The sequence below is a fragment of the Lepidochelys olivacea genome, assembly GCF_965140295.1.
Source record: "Lepidochelys olivacea isolate rLepOli2 genome assembly, chromosome: 3".
Lineage (NCBI taxonomy): Eukaryota > Metazoa > Chordata > Testudines > Cheloniidae > Lepidochelys > Lepidochelys olivacea.
Window position 1 is genome coordinate 198,287,608 of NC_140413.1, and position 19,150 is coordinate 198,306,757.

General features: G+C 39.1%; 1 protein-coding gene across 3 annotated transcripts in view; it reads right to left on the reverse strand.

Annotated features, from left to right (window-relative positions):
• The window catches only part of MACROD2 (mono-ADP ribosylhydrolase 2), a 1,326,034-nt gene that overhangs the window by 50,230 nt on the left and 1,256,654 nt on the right, over positions 1 to 19,150 (reverse strand). For all 3 annotated transcript variants that reach the window (XM_084624011.1, XM_084624010.1, XM_084624009.1), the window contains 3 exons: positions 12,249 to 12,326; positions 11,445 to 11,519; positions 10,695 to 10,790 (listed from right to left, as the gene is read on the reverse strand). In XM_084624011.1, coding sequence (XP_084480137.1) covers positions 10,695 to 10,790; positions 11,445 to 11,519; positions 12,249 to 12,326 — 249 coding nt within the window. The remainder of the gene's footprint in view (positions 1 to 10,694; positions 10,791 to 11,444; positions 11,520 to 12,248; positions 12,327 to 19,150) is intronic.

Below are 19,150 nucleotides of genomic sequence, written 5' to 3' on the forward strand. Positions count from 1 at the left end.
CAATTACAGTGGTGAGCATCCTGCTCAGTATAAAGTAAGGGAGGAGAAAAAAAAAGCACAATGCAATTCATATTTGTCTAGTGCCTTTCATACAAAAAAAGATTCATAGAACATTTGGCAGCTGATTATAGTCTCTCTAAAGAAAGTGCAAACTATGCTGGTTGCAACACAATGTGCAGGCTCTGTGGCATCCGTGATTATGGCAGGACAGGAAGAAAGGGGTGGAATGGTCAAGTTTCATCAGAAAGGCTCAGCAAGTTGGTTCTGATAGTTTTAATAGCAGGAAAGATTAGGAAAAAGGTACTTGCAGAGAGAGGAGATGTTGAACACTTCTGATGAATCCACTGACCCCCTGAGGGATTGAGGTGGGAGTGGATCCCACTGCTTCATGCAGTTGCAGCCTGTGTGTGTGTGCGTGCGTGCAGGGAGAATGAGGTGTGTGTGTGTGTGCAATCTTAGGCTTCTTCCCTAGGACTAGGGCACAAGCATACTGATGGTTACCTCACACTCATCTTGAGGTGAGATTTGATGAGAATCAACCAAGGGCAGGTAAGCTGTTCCAGATGGTGAGGTCTGTATGACTGAATGCTCAACTGTATAAAGAAAAGGTGAGGGGACAGAAAGTCAACTATTGGAAAAGTGTGAGTAACAGGCAGAAAAATAGAAAGAAGTGGCTTAAAAGAAATGAGGAGAAGACACTACCATGGAAGAGCTGAGTGAGGACATGATATTTTCACTGCTTCCCTTGCTTGGGGTTTCTACTGGTTAGAGACCATTTTAATTTCTATTGGGTTGCCACAGGACTGCAGAGAGACTGCAGCAGAGATGTGCTAAAATCAGTGCATTCCCCAGATTAGTTACCCTGCACACATCTCCTCCTCAGCGAGAACTGCTCATTATTTGGATGGTGCTGGCCCTGTCCCCATCGATCTCTGTGCAAGGGAGGTTGTGCCTGCTTTGTGACACCACAACTTGGGGCTGTGCAGAAGCAGGCATAAACTACGGGAGAATCTGGCCCTTGGTCTTTAAAGAGAGGAGCCTGGGACAGAATTGCAGAGGTGGAGGAGGGAACAGAATCACAGATAACCTTAGTGGGAGAGGAGAGAGCAGGGTCAGAAAAAGGAAGGGATGACTGAGAGGATGTTTTTAGACTGCTCATCCCACAACAGCATTACTCTTATGGAACACTTTCTTGTTCTACACTTGAGACAAAAGAGACCTATCCAGTCTTCCGCTTCCACTGCTTGCTTTCCTCCATCTATTCCCCAGTCTCTGGGTCTTCTAAAGGTGCAGTTATGAAAGCATCCTACAGAATTTATTTAATGAATATTCATTAGCTATGTAGGGTCTTGCACCTTGTGTGGTCATTAATACTTGTGCAAGGTAGATGTAAAATGCTACCACCACTTGCATGGCATATAGAATTCTGATTTAGTAGTACTTTGCCCTCACTTTGCACAGGTTTAAATGATTACACAAGATGTAAGGCAGTGAAGAAGCAGTTATAGATTCCTGTTAATGCCAATTATAGAGACAATTGAGTTGGACCCAAACATGTAAATCCATTCCCTGTCCTGGACTAATTCTATCAACGTGATTCACTAAAAATAACATGAACTCTTACTTTTTGAATGTTAAGAAGCACAAAAATATACACATGCTGGACCAAATTCTTCCCTGATGTGACTTCCCTGATAGATCAAAATGAAATTACACCAGGAATTAATGTGGCGTTTTGGATCTATTTTAATATGCACATGAAGTTCCTGTTATCATTAATAGGAGTTAAACTCACAATTCAGCAGAAAGAATAGATTCCTATATAATGTATTATTTTCACTATGTACTTGGATGCCGTTTGATATGTTTTGAAACAAGTATGTGTTTCAGTTGCAGGAGCTACTGCTGATTCTCTGGAGATTTATGCTAAAACCAAAGACTGGTAATCTTCAACACAATGTGAAATAAGGATTCCATTATCTACCAATTTTTTTACGTTAAAAGGTCATTATCATTGTCTTAAAGCTGTTTAAACCATGTATATCACAAGTACAAAACATCTAACATCATAAAATAATACCATAAACATATGAAAAGTTAAAATGACTTAAAAGTTAAAAGTTCAAATCATCTGCTTTTCAGTGGGATTTCTTATAGTTTTATATGTTTATTGGCACTATTACTGTGGTAAATATCTTGAAAAATATACAATTTCTTATTAGGATTCTCAGAGATTTTCTTTTCTTTGGAAGATCTCTGAACAGTTATTTAATTAGATTTAATGTCGAATGTGTTTCTATTCAGTACTTCTATTCACTATTTTTCTATTCAAAAATTGGTTATTTGAACAAAACAAAAGCCTGTTAGCCGACGGCCAAGGATGTTTGGTGAGGTGCCAGCTATGCCCGTTTATACCATCCGTGACTTTAACCGCTAGGACGCACTGTCCCTTCGCGGCGGGCAGCCCGGGCTAGGCTGACGGATGCCCCAAGGTCCTAACCACCCGTGACTTTAACTGCTAGAGCTCAGAGCTCCTTCGCAGTGGGCAGTCAATACTGACTGACAGGTGCCCCAATGGCAGCACTAAGAGCCTCTCCACACCCGTGACTTTAACTGCTAGAGCTCAGAGCTCCTTTGCAGCGGGCAGCCAGGATTGACTGACAGGTGCCCCAAGAGTTTGCCCCGTGGAGGCGGCACAACTCAACGCTAGGCTCTTAGTACTCTCACCTAATGGCCAGGCTTTAGAGCCAAAACGGCTGAGGTTCTTTAATTGTGTTGGCTGCTTTACAGTAAACCAGAGAAAACAAGTCAGGCTTATGCATAAATGGTTACCAAAATTTATTAAGCTAGATTCTAATCATGTGGTTACAAAATTGCTAGTGCCTACTTATTTAAATGTAGAGATGTTACACACACAAACAAGTTACAAAACTGAAGCCACAATCCCAAAGAAAGAAAGCAAAGTATAGAGCTCTATTTCAAAATATGTGTACACTAAAGATAGGAGATCAGGTGTGGGTGCTTCTTACCCTCCTTGCATCTCTCGATTCCAGCGGTGCCAAGCCAGGATCGGTCACTCAATTCCGCGGAAAGACGAATAAGGGACAAGGCGTAGGGACCCTCTTAGCTGCAGAAGCCTTGGGAGGCTGTCACTTATCTGACCAGCAGATAGATAGTGAAAAGCACTCAAAAATCATGGTGCTGTAGGTCCCCTACTTATACCTCTGTACTCCTTTATTCTCTTTCTCCTTTCTTATGCCAAATTGAGGCTGGTCTGTCGGGGTGACGCCAGCTTTCGCAAGAGTAGTTTACACTTGCAAAGGAGAGAAACAATAAGTGTCGACTACTGGACATTTCTTTTATCAGGGTAAATATTTTCCCAACTAGGATGTTGGTGTGTGTGCATCACGCTATTTAGTTGGGGCTAAGAGCCATGTCTGTCACAGGGCCTCTGCCTGCTGTGAGCTTAAATCTTGTATCTGTTCCCAGAGGCACATTGTAGCAGCACACCTGTGCTTTCACAGCTTCAAAGGCTGTGCTGGAATATATGTTAAGTGCCCTGTTCCTGATTCCTCCTGTGTTTCCAGCAATGCTGGTCTGGGGGGGGGGGGGGGGGGGCTGACTGTCTGGCTACAAAGCCACATTGCAAAAATTTTCAGAATTAACAATATCTTTTAAGTGGAGAAAAAAATGGCTAATTCATTTTGACAGCATTTCTGTTTTGCTTGCTGGCAATAAAATGAAGAAAACAATCAAACGCTACAAACTTTAAACGTCATCATTGTAAAAAGTATTTGCTTGTCTTCTTTCTTTTTTGTTCCCTACTATCAAAGCAGATGTCATAAAATGACTGTGGCAAAATGTTTAAGCTGCAAGATTCCCTAATGGTTTCTATTTTTATTAGCACATTGAAAGATGGAATCCTCCCAGTGAAAGAAATGAAAAATAATTAAAATTTAAAACAGAGCTTGCACCACCTGTTATTTACAGATACTCATTCTAGCCTGATATAGGGAGAACAATGAAAAGAAACAGAACTTCTTTCAGTTATTGAGAATATCATCACATTATTTTCTCCTAGAGGGTTGTAACTGATTAGCTATGACTTTGGAATCTTGTAGTTGTTAGTAGTCTATTCCACTGTGATGACAGAGTACTTCACGGTCATTGATTCATATATTGATACTACTATATTTTTTGTGATACAGAGCAGCTACCGTCTTTGTAAAGCCTCACATACCACTATCTGTGTTTAGGTTCTTCAGCAAAGCCATAGACTACGTAGCAGAATTACTGGGGGACAAGGGGAGCTACTGCTGACTTTCCTTTTTTAGCTCCTACAGAGTTCAGAATAGAGCCCTGTAACCTGCAGAACTAACAGACTTTGTAAAGCAACTCATGAATACATCACCCTCAGCCATTCAAGGATTCTATACAAACCTACTAGAATGCCAAACCTATGGGAAACGTTTCTCCTAATCTCATAAAAATAGAGTTACCGTACAGTCTTTGTCAGCAATGACAATAAAGGGGAAAATGAAACAACTCTACTTTTCGACCCCAGCTATGGTTCTTCCAACAGAGATGAGAGATATTCACTGAAGGTAAAGATTGCACTGCTATTGACCATAGTGGACCTATTCATTGGATATTGAAATTCCACTTTGAAAGTTCTTTAACTGGCTCATATCACAAACACAAAATTCACTTTAAACTTTTTTAAAAAGTTGTCTAGAAAAATAACAGCACAGAAAATGATTCATGTTGTAAACTTGCCAGTATTCTCAGGGGGTACACTCTGCATGGATTTCTACTGAGACCTTTGTTTTCATCACACCCCAGCTACTTCCAGCATGTCTGCTCTTCTGATAGTCCACTTCTTCATATGGCTTGGAATCAGACTGTTGCAAAATATGCGGTACAAGATTAAATCCACAATTCACCTGTTTTTGACTTCACAGAATTTCTCCCCGCATGCAAAATGTTCAAAGCTGGGGATAATTCTTTTGTGTATTTTCTGGGTAGCGGCAGAATTCTGTGCTGCATTTCAAATTTAGGGCTAGATTGTGTTTATACAATCAGACCTGTTTAAGAGCCAATGTGTAGCTGTGCTGCCCTGGGAACACTCTACCCTCAGCCACAATTCCTTAGCCGCTTCCTCCTTGTTCCTGAGGGTATTATCTATTACTGCTTTGTATCCGCAGAAGATTGTCAGATCCACATCATCTTGGATTACAAAGGATTAAAAACATATGAGGTCTTTAAACCCTCATGCATCAGGACATAAGTGATGGGGCTTAGGAATAAACTTCTCCCATGGAAAGGCTAAGGCATTTCATTTTAGGGCTTCTTGCACTTCATCTGAAGTAGCTGGCATGGGCCGCTGTCAAAGAATAGACAGACCAAAGGCCTGATTCAGTACAGCAATCCCTTTGTTCCTAGTGTAACCCACACCTGCTTGGTATGGCACTCTGTTCCCTTCTAGTGGCACCTAGCTAGAGATTGATGAGTCTGCTACAACCTTAGCTAAGAGAGATGTGGCTTTTAGCTCATGAAGTTGAGACTCATATATTAAGCTTCAAAAGTCCCAGGTTTGATCCTGCCCACTGATGACTGGGGTCTGTTGACGTTACACTAGGACAACTCAATAAACACATATGGAGTTTCTAATTTAAGATATTTTAGATACATGAAATTCCAAAATAGATTAGATTTTTCCAAAAAAACAAAGAACTTACTCATTTTTAAAATCTCACCTCTCCACACGTCTTGTCCATTTCAGCTCTTTAGAGAAGGTGTTGAAGATGAGAAGAAATTGGGTTTACAAAAAAGAGCTAGTTACAACTACTGTGGCTCCATACTAAAGATGTCAGTTTTGTTTCAAATCTTTCTGAGATTTATTTTGTTTCTTTATCATAGCAAACAATGACATAGCAAAGAATTTATGACTTCTGTCAATATCTTCAAATGTATGTGAAAATCCTTGAAGCAAGTATATATTAGAAAAATTGAGACATCTTCCTCACCAGATTTCAAGGATATATAATTTTCTCAAAGTTTATACTGCAAAGGCACCTATTCATTTCTAAAGAATTTATGGGTGAAAGACCTGGAACTCAGCTGTTCAAATGAAGAATGGATCAAATGATGGATAAGCAGTTACTTGCCTACTCACTGGTAGATATATTGGCAGCTCTGGATCAAAATTATAGGTAGGACACTGTAATATGTCTTAGCCTCTATATGGATTCATTACAGCACTTTAAAAAGTGCCCTTCAGTGGTGGGTTGTGTCTAACTATTCAGTGCAGTTCTGCTTCTGCTCTTTTGCAGACCCCTACAAGAAAGTAAACATTTGTACTATCTAGTGTAGGCAGTGAGCAGCTACCCAAATTGGATCCTTCATTTATAAGAATTATTCCATTAAATTAGCAGCTGTGCGTTGTGCATACAAGAGAGTGGAAGGCACAGTTATTTTACTCTGAATTTACTTTCTCACTTTTCTGAGTGGGGCAGTATTCCAGGTGTCACAGTAATAGGACCTCTACTGAGGATATTCACCTCAAATTGAGGAGGTGATGTTGGGAAAATGGCACTGGTTTCCAGACTAGAATGAAGAGACAGAAATCTCCTACAGAACTGCTCTGACAAAAGAGATTACAAACATGTTTTTGAGCTATCCAAAACTCCGATAATTGTAGGATAATATCATGGGGTGGCAATAAGAAAACAGACAATATTCTATCCAACATACAGAAAAGGGGCAAATAATGGATACTTCTGTTCACATAATACTGTCCTCCAAGGGGTAGAGCAGGCTCTAAGGTTGACAGATGAGAGAAATCATCAGATCCAATATCTTTATATAAGGAGAGACTAAGTATGTAAGTGGGGAGAGTAGGCTCAGAGCTAGGAAACAGCTATATATACACCCAAGTAATATGACTTTCATTTTCATTTGTTATAAATTATTAGCCCTGTTAAAAATAACACCAAAAAAACTGAGCTGATTCAAAATGCCACTAAAGCCTGCATGTCCATCCATTACAAAAGGATGGCAAGATTTCCAAGCGTATATATAAGAATTGCCAAATTGAAGATTAAAAGCATTCGTATGGCATTTCCCGTATGTCCTATTTGGTCAGTGATCATAAAAGGATTTGAGATTGTTCCCTAATCTTCTGAGAAATGCAGGTTTTCATTATTGTTTTGTAGACTAGTATTGAGTGGATTCTAATACCTGAAGAAAGTTACTCTAGAATGCATCTTGCTTTGTCTCTCTTTTTCTTTCTTTGCTTCCAAGTAATATATTAACTTTTAGTTAAAGTATGAAAAAAGATACCTCTATAATATTAACCCTGATTTTTATCAGTGTTTCAGAAAAAAAATATTTTTATAGAACTCACACCAAGTGTTTTTCATTGTAAAATACATTGAGAGAAACCAAGCTTGCACTACAAAATATAAATGGCCTAGGTTTAACAGGAAAAATATTAACCTCAACCAAAAAAATCTATCTTAATATATGGGATGGAAATGAAAGATCTCATTTTTATATAGTATCAGAAATGTACCCAAAGAAAAAATGTGTGTGTTTGGATGCATCACCGCATAAGCCTGGGTTAACCCCATGGGCACAAGGAAGTGCAGGCTGCTGGCTCAATACATCCCAGGGAAAGGCAAATGGCATTTCAACCTGCCCTCCCCTTAGCATTCTGGCACAGGATGGCAGCACTAGGTTCTACCAAGGGTTCCATAACAGACCTGTCAGCAGAGACTGCTGAAGGCACGCACTGATTCAATGCTGCTTCACCCAGCCGTCCTGTACATGCCCTCTCTCTGGCCTTATTTATACTGCGTGGGTAAGTCGACCTAAGTTCTGCAACACCAACTGGAGTTGATGTAGCTTAGGTCGATTTACTGAGCTGGGTTGATGGGAGACACTCTCCTGTCGACTTACCTTATGCTTCTCGTTCTGGTGGAGTACTGGAGTCGATGGGAGAGCAATCTGCGGTCGATTTAGCAGGTCTTCAATAGACCTGCTAAATCAACCCCCGGTGCATCGATGGCTGCAGCATGGATCCCCGGTAAGTGTAGACAGGTGTAGACACGCCCTCTGACTAGTAGCCACCATGTTTCAGGTTGTGGTGGCTATCAGTGGAGGAGAGGTTGAATATGCAGACACCCTTCCACCAGGGTCTGCATTGGCAAGGGGGATCTGACCCCTGTTATCCATTTAGCTGGTCCCATACCTCCACTGATGGATGTGGAATGGTCACAGACAACTCCCATGAATCCAATCACTCCTCTTATGATGACATGGTACATATCCGTCCAAGATGAGCCTAATATCTCAGCCTAGTCCTAAAACGGAACTGATGTCGAGCAGACAAGGATGGCATTCTGCACTGCTTTACATTGGAATACACATGAAGTTTTACCACAGATCAAAAGCACACTTTTCATATCAAAACAAAGTAGTATGACTGGATTTTATTTCATTGGAATAACACTCCAGTATTATCTTCTTTTTCAGCGTTGCTAGTCAAAAATATGTTATTTTGTTCTACTTCCAATGTCCTGCAGGTGCTGCTGAAAACATTTAACTGAATTAGTTTGAGGCAGCTCTTTGCTTCGATGAGACACTGTTATATATAAAATCTCTTATTTATGCCAGGCGAACTCTTGCCATTAGAAGTCTCTCTGGGACATACTCATTGTACTATTTTATCTGCATCAACTGCTGTTCAATTCCCCACCCCACTTTCCTTTCAAGATCCATCTTACAAGCTGACTAACTTTGAAACCTAATGTTGCGGCATCTGTGCACATCAAACCTGAAAGCAGCTTACAACATGTGTTGTGAAAATTATCTACATATTTTTATACACATTAGTATGAAATAAAACAAGGGGAAAGCCTTATTTTCCTTCCCTTGTCTGGATTTTTAAAAAGCATTGATTTATTTCCCCAGCCTGAGGTAGTTTAAAGGAGGATGCATTTCAAAACAAACTATAAGAAACATTTATAGGTTTATCCAAGTGCAGTTTATCCATGTGTAGAATCAACACAGTACTTCCTCCTGTTATGGGTCCAATCCAAAATCCACTGAAGTCAATGGGTGTCTTTCCATGAACATCAATGAACTTTGGATATGTAAGTACCATTAATACACCTAAACCACAATGATCTGAAATGTTCAGAAAGACCCTTTAACTTAGTTGATCCCAGAAGCTTTTAAATAAGGGACAGGAAAAGTGCCAAGAACACCTCTTTTCTGACATTACCTCCTTTAATGCGGCATATTTTCATACTAGGTAGAACAGATGGTGAAATCTAATCTATCCACTGAGAGCTAAATGACAGTCACTCGCTGTAGGGGACAGTAAAGTATTAAAGAGAAGGAAATGTACAAATATGAAAGTACACTTTGTGCAAAAGTTGCTTTTGATGAGGCATAAAATAAAATGTAAATAATTTCTATGAAAAGGAAACTAACATAATGGTTCTGGTATTTGCAATTAGAATGAGTCCATTTTATAAAACCTGGATTTGCATTGAAGGAGAGGAGTACTATTTACTTGGATTTGAAGTATTATATTGATTACATTATCACTGTCAGTAATAAAACACAACACAGATACCGTTAGCAATACTTGTTGTAAAGAGGTGTGTGATTAGTATCAAGTTGGATTTGCATTAAAAAAAGAGAGAGAGAGAAGATGCTGTTAAGCAAAGAGGAGTGTAATCTGGGTTTGCAATGAAGAAAAGTGTCAATACTACTAACGTGAGTTTGCAACTAAGTCAGTATCAACGTGGTTGGCAAAAGGAGTTCATCATTAGGAAAATCTAGTTAGTATTGACCTGGATTTCCAGAAAAGATCATGTTTGGGTTTTAATATGAAGCTGTAATTGACCTATATGTTCTACCAAGGAAGGTCATATAATTGCATTTGCTTTACAATTAGAGAATTATTTCAATAATATATTGCTTTTTTTATGTGAGCATGACTTTTATAAATGATTGGCTGGATGTAGGGCTCCCACAAGAATTCCTAAAACTCTGAAAATTGAACTTCTGTGTTTCTTAACAATAGAATAAATAGTGATTTAAATACTGTACTCTCGGACAAGATTACTGCTTCAGCAGGACTCTATGTGTGTGTGTTCCAAATATTGGTTTCTTTACTAGAATTACTAGCTTCAGTTCATTAATTGTTAAATCTCTATTTATAACCTCATAAATCATTTAAATATCCAGTTATTGCAACTACACTCAGTATTGTACTTCCACTGACTTTAAGAGAAAGGATACTTAAATATAGATAAATTGCTTCTTTAATCAGCAGTTTTTGAAGGTAAATGTAAAAAACCTACAATAAACAGCTTGTGTGTTTATTTCAAAGCTATTTTGAAACTTGAGTATATCACTTTCCTGCCCCTTATGTTTTCTTGTGTGGCTTCCAACCAAATACATAACAACATTTTAACGCCACCTGGAAAAAAAGACTTAAAATATCATCTTCATTTGCTATGTCTTTCATTTAAGAAAATTGTTGCCGTAGTTAAATTTGTTGTAGTAAAACAAAAAATAGCTGTGCTTACCAACACAAACACAGCTTTCAAGAGAACTTGGATTTCATGCAACAGCCTACTTGAACTCTCTGCCTACCTCTAATGTATAGAAAGTCTTACCTGTCTCTTCTTCTTTGCTTTCTTCTTTGTTTTCATCTACTATAGAAGTCATTGGCTTCTCGACCTTGATTGCATCCTCTTTATTTGACAAGGGCTCTGAATAGGATGTGATGGGAAACAGAAGTGAGACAGTTTGTTGTTCAGAACTCATGTTGAATAAAATGATGAATATATGCTACAGGTTCATCCTTGAAAACATCAGCATAGAACCAGATTGTAGAATCCTTCTCACACTGCTGAATATTCATGTAAGCAGTGCCAGTGAGGCTGAGGGACAGTTCCAGTGAACATGGGTTCAATCCTGCAAGGGGCACTCTGGCCCCACTCCAGTAAAGCACATGCTTCACTTTAAGCTTAACTAGTCCTGCTGAAGTCACATGCTTATAGGTAGGCATGTGCTTAAATATTTTGCTGGACTAGTACCAGAGAGTTCATCACCTGGCATGATAGGGACCTAAGTGCTCATTGTCATGAGTAGGGGTTGCACAATCTAGCCCTTAACTTTTTACTTTTACAATGGATGCCATTAAAAAGTCAGCATTTACCACTGAGAGTTACTGGAGATACCATCGTTATTTCCTATTTGGAGCCAAATTTGGATCTGGCATAAGGAAGGGCAATTCAATGAATGTGGCCTTCTAGGTATAGAGACATAACTGTGGTACCTCAAATGCCATAGCACAGCTTCTGTTGATAATTAGTCATGAGTCACTGTTATCTTACTCATTGTTTATACAGCATTTCTCATACCTTCTGTTTCCATGCAGGAGCTCTGGGAATCTGTCTGAGTTTTCATTTCATCAATTGTGGAAACATCCTGTTGTCCTGTTAACATCAAAGATTGGAAATAACATCAATGGGATACTTATGTGCATACAGAAGAGAGAACACTAAAACTGGGTACAAAACCAATATACAGCATATTTCTCTGAAGCCAGTTTGCTTGCTTGCTTTCTAATTAGAAATTATAACATTGGGGTCACTTTATAAAAGTTAAAAACAAATAGCTCTAAAATGTATGAAAGTCCTCCCCAGTATTAGTATTTAGTATGAAGTAGTAGTCAAAACAGACCACACTTAATGGAAACTCTGGACTATAGTGTTCTATTTTTTGCGAGCATACTGATTTTGATGCATCAACCATGATGAATTGTCTATCATTGGGAGCTCTGAAGCCTTCTCTGATAAAGATTTTTGGCTGTCACCAGAGAATGGATTAGCAGCTGCTTCAAACCACCTGTACTTGACACTCAAGTTACATAAAGCAATGAAACCAATATAGCAGGCTTCTGGTAACAAAAATATAATGCTCTGGGGCGACCCAGAATCAACATGGCTAAAATAAGATATCTGGAAGTCTGTTCCTTTTCCAGTAACACTAGAGATGACAGTATCAAGACTGATTGGCATATAACATCTACTAGTTCTATAGTAGACATTTTCCTGAGGCAACAAAGGTCACAGGTGAAAAAGTTGAAGGCTATAACTGAAACAATTTAGGTTCCCAACTGATTCACTATTTGCATCTTAAAGAATTTCAACAGGTAACCTTACCTTCATCTTGATCTTCTTCACACATTGCATGATGTGCTGGGTCATTCTCTTGTGTGGCTTCGGACTCTTTTGAGGAATCTGATAAAAACAACAAACAAAATAATCTTGTAGTTGTTTTCTGGTGGTAACATCTGAAAACTACTTAGGACACCTGAATCCAGCACTTGAAAATACTAGATTCATATTTGGTATTAAATTACTCTGATGGCATTTCTTTTTGTTTAAACATAATATTAAATATAATTAAAAAAAGCATAGCACAGGTATAAATTGCTCAAATTAATTTCAGGAACTGTACAGTTATTGTTATGTTGTCTTCATTACTGACTTCTAACAAGGAGCTAAGTGTAAAGAAAATATAAGAAAATCAGCATGGAATCACAAAATTAATTTCTAACAAGCGAAATAATACAAAGATATGGCCAACAACAGGAAAAATAACCCATCTACTTGATTAATTATATTATCCATTTCTTGGAAATAGCAGTAGTGTAACACTGACAGACCCTGGTCTTCAGCAGGCAGGGACCTCTGGAGTTTCGTACGAGAGCCTCCACTGCATGAGCTAAAAACCATCTGCCTATTAGCTAAGGCTGAAGAGCAGACTCATTAATCTCTCTCTCTAAGTGGTCTCGGTGCCACTAGATGGGACAGAACACCACATCCAGGAGGTGTGTGGGTTACAGTAGCACTTTTCATATAAGCACTTTAAAAACATTAACCCCTATTATATCTTAGGTGAAATACTAGCCCTATTAAAGTCAATGGCAAAAGTCCTGTTGACATCAGTTGTCCCAGACTTCACTCCTGATGATGATGATGTTAGTACACTTGCTTAGTACATGCAGAAACTGAGACCCAGCTAAGTGAATTGTCCAAGATCGTACATTGAGCCAGTGTCATAAGAACAACTAGACCAGGAGTCTGAACTCCCATTCTTCTGCACTAGCTGCAGATCTCATTAACATACAAATAGAGCATAATGTTAATAAGATATGAAGGAAAATGTTTGGCAATACAGCCCACACCATTACTGTTTCATTTATAGTGGTGAAAATAACATTATACCACTATATGATAATATATTGTTCAACTGGGCCTATAAAGTCTATGTTTTTATATTCAACCCATCACCGAGACATTTGGGGATCATTTTCTGCACAGCTTTGCCTTTGACCCTTGCTAGCACAGGCCACAGAGTCAAAGGTGAATGGAAATTTTCCAAATTTTAGGGATAAATACTGCTCTTGAGATGATAATAATGCCAGTGATAACAATAAGAGGGGATGTGGGCATATGTATCAAGAGGAAAACATACCCCAACGTTGTGCCAGTCAGTAAAACTGTCCCATGCTGACAGATTCCTATAAGGAAACTTAACAAGCAGAGTTATGAGACAATTTGTTTATATATTAGAGCGCCACTTCCACACACTTCCTTCTTCTAAAATAGCACAGAGTGCCACCATAGGACGCTGTTCCTTAAGCCTGCCGAGAACAATTTTTGATGGATAAGTGAGGAAATCAGGCAGTTAACATCTGATCTAAATTTAATAATCTGCAGAGCAGGTATGCACTGAAAGTGTGTGGTGTTAATTAACTGCAAATAATTCCCCAAGGCAAATATTTAATTACCTGCACAGCTTCTCATTTCATTCATAGAATGACAGTACGTTTGGAAGTAGAATGGAACATGTATAGATTTTTCAAATTATCTTGCTGGTGTAAAATCTGTCCACACTAGCCCTTGCTGAACTTTTTGTTGCTGTTTTAGTTTGGACTGAAACTGCTACATAATGGTATCTGCTAGACTGCAGTTTGCGGTCTCCTTTCATAGTCGGACTGCACATTTTGCTATGATTTAAAAGGGATTATTCAGTTAAACCTGAATCAAGAGCTACAATAAATTAGAGTTTCATCAAATGGTAACCTTAATCAAAATATGAGTGCTTCACAATTAAAGCATCTCTCCAGTAATTGGGGGTGACAATACAAATCTACATGGAAATTGTCAAAGTTTACACCAAAGTGTAATCGCACTGTGTTAAACACTGGCCCCGCTAAAGTAAATGACAAAAACGTCAAGAGCACCAGGCTTTTCTCCACTGTCACTGTGTTTGTTTATGATCATGACATGTAGAGTTATCGTCTAAATTGCCACATTCTTTTTGGTTGTGCTTTAATTCAGTGTTCATAAAATGTGTTGTACTGAAAGTGCTAGGGAAGGAAGCCCTCTGCTTACCTACAGAACAGACACGGCCCAGTGCAGTGAATATGAAAGTAGCAATGCAAGCTTCCCCACTGCTACATCAAACTACCACACAAAGCTGCCTCTACCCTTACAAGGGACCACATCTAGGTGTGAGAAAACAGCCTTGCTGACCTATTCAATTGTACATCTATGCTGAGAACATCAACAAGAGAGCCAGTTAATGCCAGCTGTTGTGATGGGGACACCTAGTGGGAGACCACCAAATTTATTTCACATCGGCCTTCAAACAGTCCAAAATGGGTGTTGGGTTCAAACTAGTGACAGAGGTGAAGGACGCTATATGCCATTTACAATCCTCTGAGCAATCCAGTCCCATACCTAGTGCATTCTTCTTCATACTGCTACACCTGTGACTTCAATCTTGGTTTGACTGGCCCATCTTGCTCCAAGTATGAGGAATGATTCCAATTTCATGTAAAATCAATTCAAGGTATCCAAAGCAACAATTACAAACATTGGTCAATAACAACAAATGGAGTTTTGGAGCCAAATTTATACCTAATGTAAGTGGGTGCTGCTCTGTTGTTTTCAGTGGCGTATCAAATCAGTTTACATCAGACCAATATTTGGCCTACTGTCTAGGGGTGAAAATATAGAGCAAACTAATACCACTAGACTGTAAGTCATGCTGAACTTTAGCTTAAGTGCCACAGCTAGAGACCCCTATATTGTTTGGCACAGTTTTCAGATTTTAATATAACATAATTGGCTGTGCATGACTGACTGATGTGAAATTGCTATTATTATATCATTTAATATTTTCATTAAACAGTTTTTCATTTCTGAGTTGTACAAAGCAATATAATAATATAGGATTCTAAATTATTCTAGATAATCTGCAGTGAAGATTTTGTATTACTTTTCTTTTCTTTTTTTGCAAAGAAAGTAACATGGACAAGAGTTATTGCCTAATTGTGAGAGTCAGTCAATGCTATTTCAGCAGGAGAGATCAGGCTTTACATTGGTATGCAGATTTTGACTTTCAAAATCGTTAAGGTCAAGACCATATCAAAGATTTTTTCCCCCTGAATGCAAATATTACATCAAATATTCAAGTTACAGGGGCCAAAGATAGATTTACTTTTAGGATTAACACCAATAAAATATAGGAAAGAAGTAAACCCAGATTTATAAAGGAAATCCAGCTTATTGAAAATACATGACAAGAGTAAAAATAGAAGATGTAAAGCACAGGGCATGAAAAGCTGTTCCTAAAATGGATATGAGGACAGATCTTCAGCTCCATTTCAATGGGGCAAAGCAGCAGGAAACTCCGAGTAAGGGAATCCGTAGGCTGAATTCAGATTCTGTAGTGATTCTACACTGTGCTCTGGTGATCCCTGGATGTTAAACAAACCCTTTACGGCCATGTGTAGCTGGGCATAAATTAGAGCAACCCTGAAGTTGCTCTAATTATGCCAGGAACTGGGACTACCCTGGCTAGCTCCATAATTGTGGAGCCAGGAAGGTGGCATAAAGGCATTGTTGTTCCCCCAGCTACTTAGCTGCACTGAGCATATTTCAGCTGCCAGCTCATGATATCCATTTAAACAGTAAAGTGCCCTCGATTCTAATTACACTCATTGGTCACCATTTACCCACCGTTACCACATAGTGGTGTCTGAGACACTACAGGTTTGTTCCTTAACACAGAACTGAAAAAAACTGTACTGTACTATTTGAATTGTGGGAGAGGGCTGACTTTCTAATGATGACCTCTGTTGGTGGCCAGACACATGCAAATGCAAGTGGACAAATGACAGGCCACTTTCATTTACCTGAATACTAAGCTCATGGATATTGATGATATATATTGTGAGAATGGGGGGATCACAGTGTCCCAGTTCTTTTGAGATATTATTTTATACAATATATGGAGCTCTCCTTACACCACAACCCTCTTTCCTGACACTGTTCTTTCCTCCACACTTCCTTCCTGCTGGTATTGTCCTCCCAACCTTCTTTAACCCTTGTACTAAGGCTGCCCGGCAAATAACTGCCAACAATTCAATGTTACAGCACAATGCTGAAGCAGAATGTCATGCTGTACCACGATGACATCATGACAGACCACAGCACCCTAAACATCGGAAGAGGAAGAAATGATAAGCTAACTGAGTGACTAAAAGATTCATTTCTCTTTTCCTATTTGTTGTTCATTTGGGATTTTTTTATATTACTAAAGGCAAGAAAATAGAGGCTGTCCCGCAAGCTGCATGCTCTTGCCTGTCTCTATTATAGCCTGTCAGCACACTTTTGTCCTGTTCTAAGGGATTCTGAGCACCCCGGAGATGCACTTATGTACCTGCTTCATTTCAATCACAGGAACACTCACAATGAAGTCTATTGGACTACTCACACTGTTAAAGTTAAGCAGGTGCTTAAGTGCTTTGCTGGATCAAAGCCAGAGCACATAGCACCTTGTAGGATCCAGTCCCTTGTCCACTCTACCCTTCTTTTACTCTGAGTCTTTCTGTTTGCTCTTCCTGCTTTGCTTTATGTTACTGCATGACCTTTCTCTTTAGATACGTAGGCCTGTAAATATACACACCGCCCTGGGAGTGTAAAGGACCCTTAATGGGGCTTGCAAATGTCACTTATGCCCACTTTCTCTGAGGTCCATTTAAATAGCCAGAGATGTGAGAAGGAACCTTACTGTAAATGAGAATCAGGCCCTCAGTCTTCATTTTAAAATCAAACCACGAGCAGCAATTTCCAATAGTGATTAACTCAGGATCTGCAACTACAACATTTAATGTTTTTAAAAAACAGAAAGCTAACCCAGGGTCACTTATAGGACTCTATTATGTTTTTTTGTTTTTGATTTTAAAAGGTTTTTTTGGTAAGAGCAAGAGTGGCTTTGTGATATTTCAAACAGCAGCAATGTGATTGTCTCTGTCTTTTAAATATAGCCAGTCCTCTTCCCACTTGTGCTAATAAGAATAGTTTTGATTTAATCTTTTATTACATTAGTGGCTACACTTAATAGCTGATACCTCACAACAGAGATTGCAAGGGTCAGACTTATAGATCATGGATGTGAATAAACCACATGTATGATTTACGAACTTTTAGAACACTGCCTATTTGTGAGATACAGCCCCAGGGGAGGTACATGGATTGCAATAAACTATCACCACTATTCTTACTGCACATAGATATACATTACTTTATCTTAACACTGTACAAAAGAGCATCCTTTCCCCTGTCTTTCATACCATCTCAGACTATATAAGGCAACATTACTCAAACATAAAATTTGCAAACATTCAGGAAGAGGGGGAATGGTAAGAGCTGAATGTTAAGTGGTTTTAATGATCTTTTAAGATTCATTTCCCCAGCTATTCATTGCACGGCTTATTTACTTGTCATTTCTAATGTGCAACACATCTGGTTCTTGCATACACTCTGGATAAATCACCGTGTTTTAGAAGACTAAAGAGAGAAAAAGCAGGCCACTATAAATGAAAAAGGTTCACTGCATTTCATTTTTAAGTGTGATCCTGCGAAAAATGACTGGAATATTTCTAGAGTGAAAGAAATCAAGCAGGCATCCAAAATTACAGGTAACGGTGTACATGGAAGCTGGCACATGATTAGGGTATTCTTGTGCCTCATAAATTGAGAAAAACGTGTTAAAATGGAATACTATAAAATGGTGATTTATAAGAATTTAGGGAGATATTCTTGAGCTTTGACTTTAAAATGTTATTTTTATATCTGCCAAGATTTCATTTTAATCCATCTTTATGGAGTCCAATCATTCTAGACTGGAATGGAGGGAAATTTCCTCTTAACAACACAGGGAGTTTCCAAGAGGAGAGACCATTTCCTGCTTGCAACAGAATCAGAGTGCAGACCATAGTTAATTATTTATATTGTGGTAGCATCTAGAGGCTCCATTCGGGATCAGAGCACCACTGTGCTATGCACAATGCTAGGCCCTGTACAAAAACAAAGTGAGAGGTGGTTGCCTGCCCTGAAAAGCTTGCAATATTATTAAAACAAGATGCAGCCAACAGGTGCCCTACAACCAGATGGAATGGGAAAGGGAGGCTAATGGAACTGTGTTTTCATAGGCCAGATATGATTACTGCTAAATGGTTTTCAGTCAGTGAGTATTTAAAAAATTAATAAGATACATAAATAAATCAATAAAATAGATAATTGCCAGGCAGTCCAACTGCCCGTGCCGGTGATTAGCACCATAGAAGGCCCTCACGACGATGGTAGCAATTAGTTCAGTAAAAGACCCTAGTGCCCATGCTAGTGATTAGCACCACGAAAAGTCCTGGTTGCCAAGCTGCTGATTCGTATCCTGGAAGGTCTTACTGACCATGGTAGCAGCTGTTACCATAGAAGGCCCTACTGACTACGTGAGTGATTAGCACAGTAAAAGGCCCTACCGGTCATGCTTCTGATCATCACACTAAAAAGTCCTAGAGGCCGTGCTAGTGATTAGTACAGGAAAAGGCCCTAGTGGCCACATTAGCAATTAGTACCATAGAAGGCCTGTAATGGGTTAATGGTAATAGACAGAAGGAAGAGGAGAGTCTTTCCTGGTGACAGGCAGTCAGGTTGATCGGACCCCCATGTAGCATCCAGGACTGTGAATGGTGGAGCCATGACCA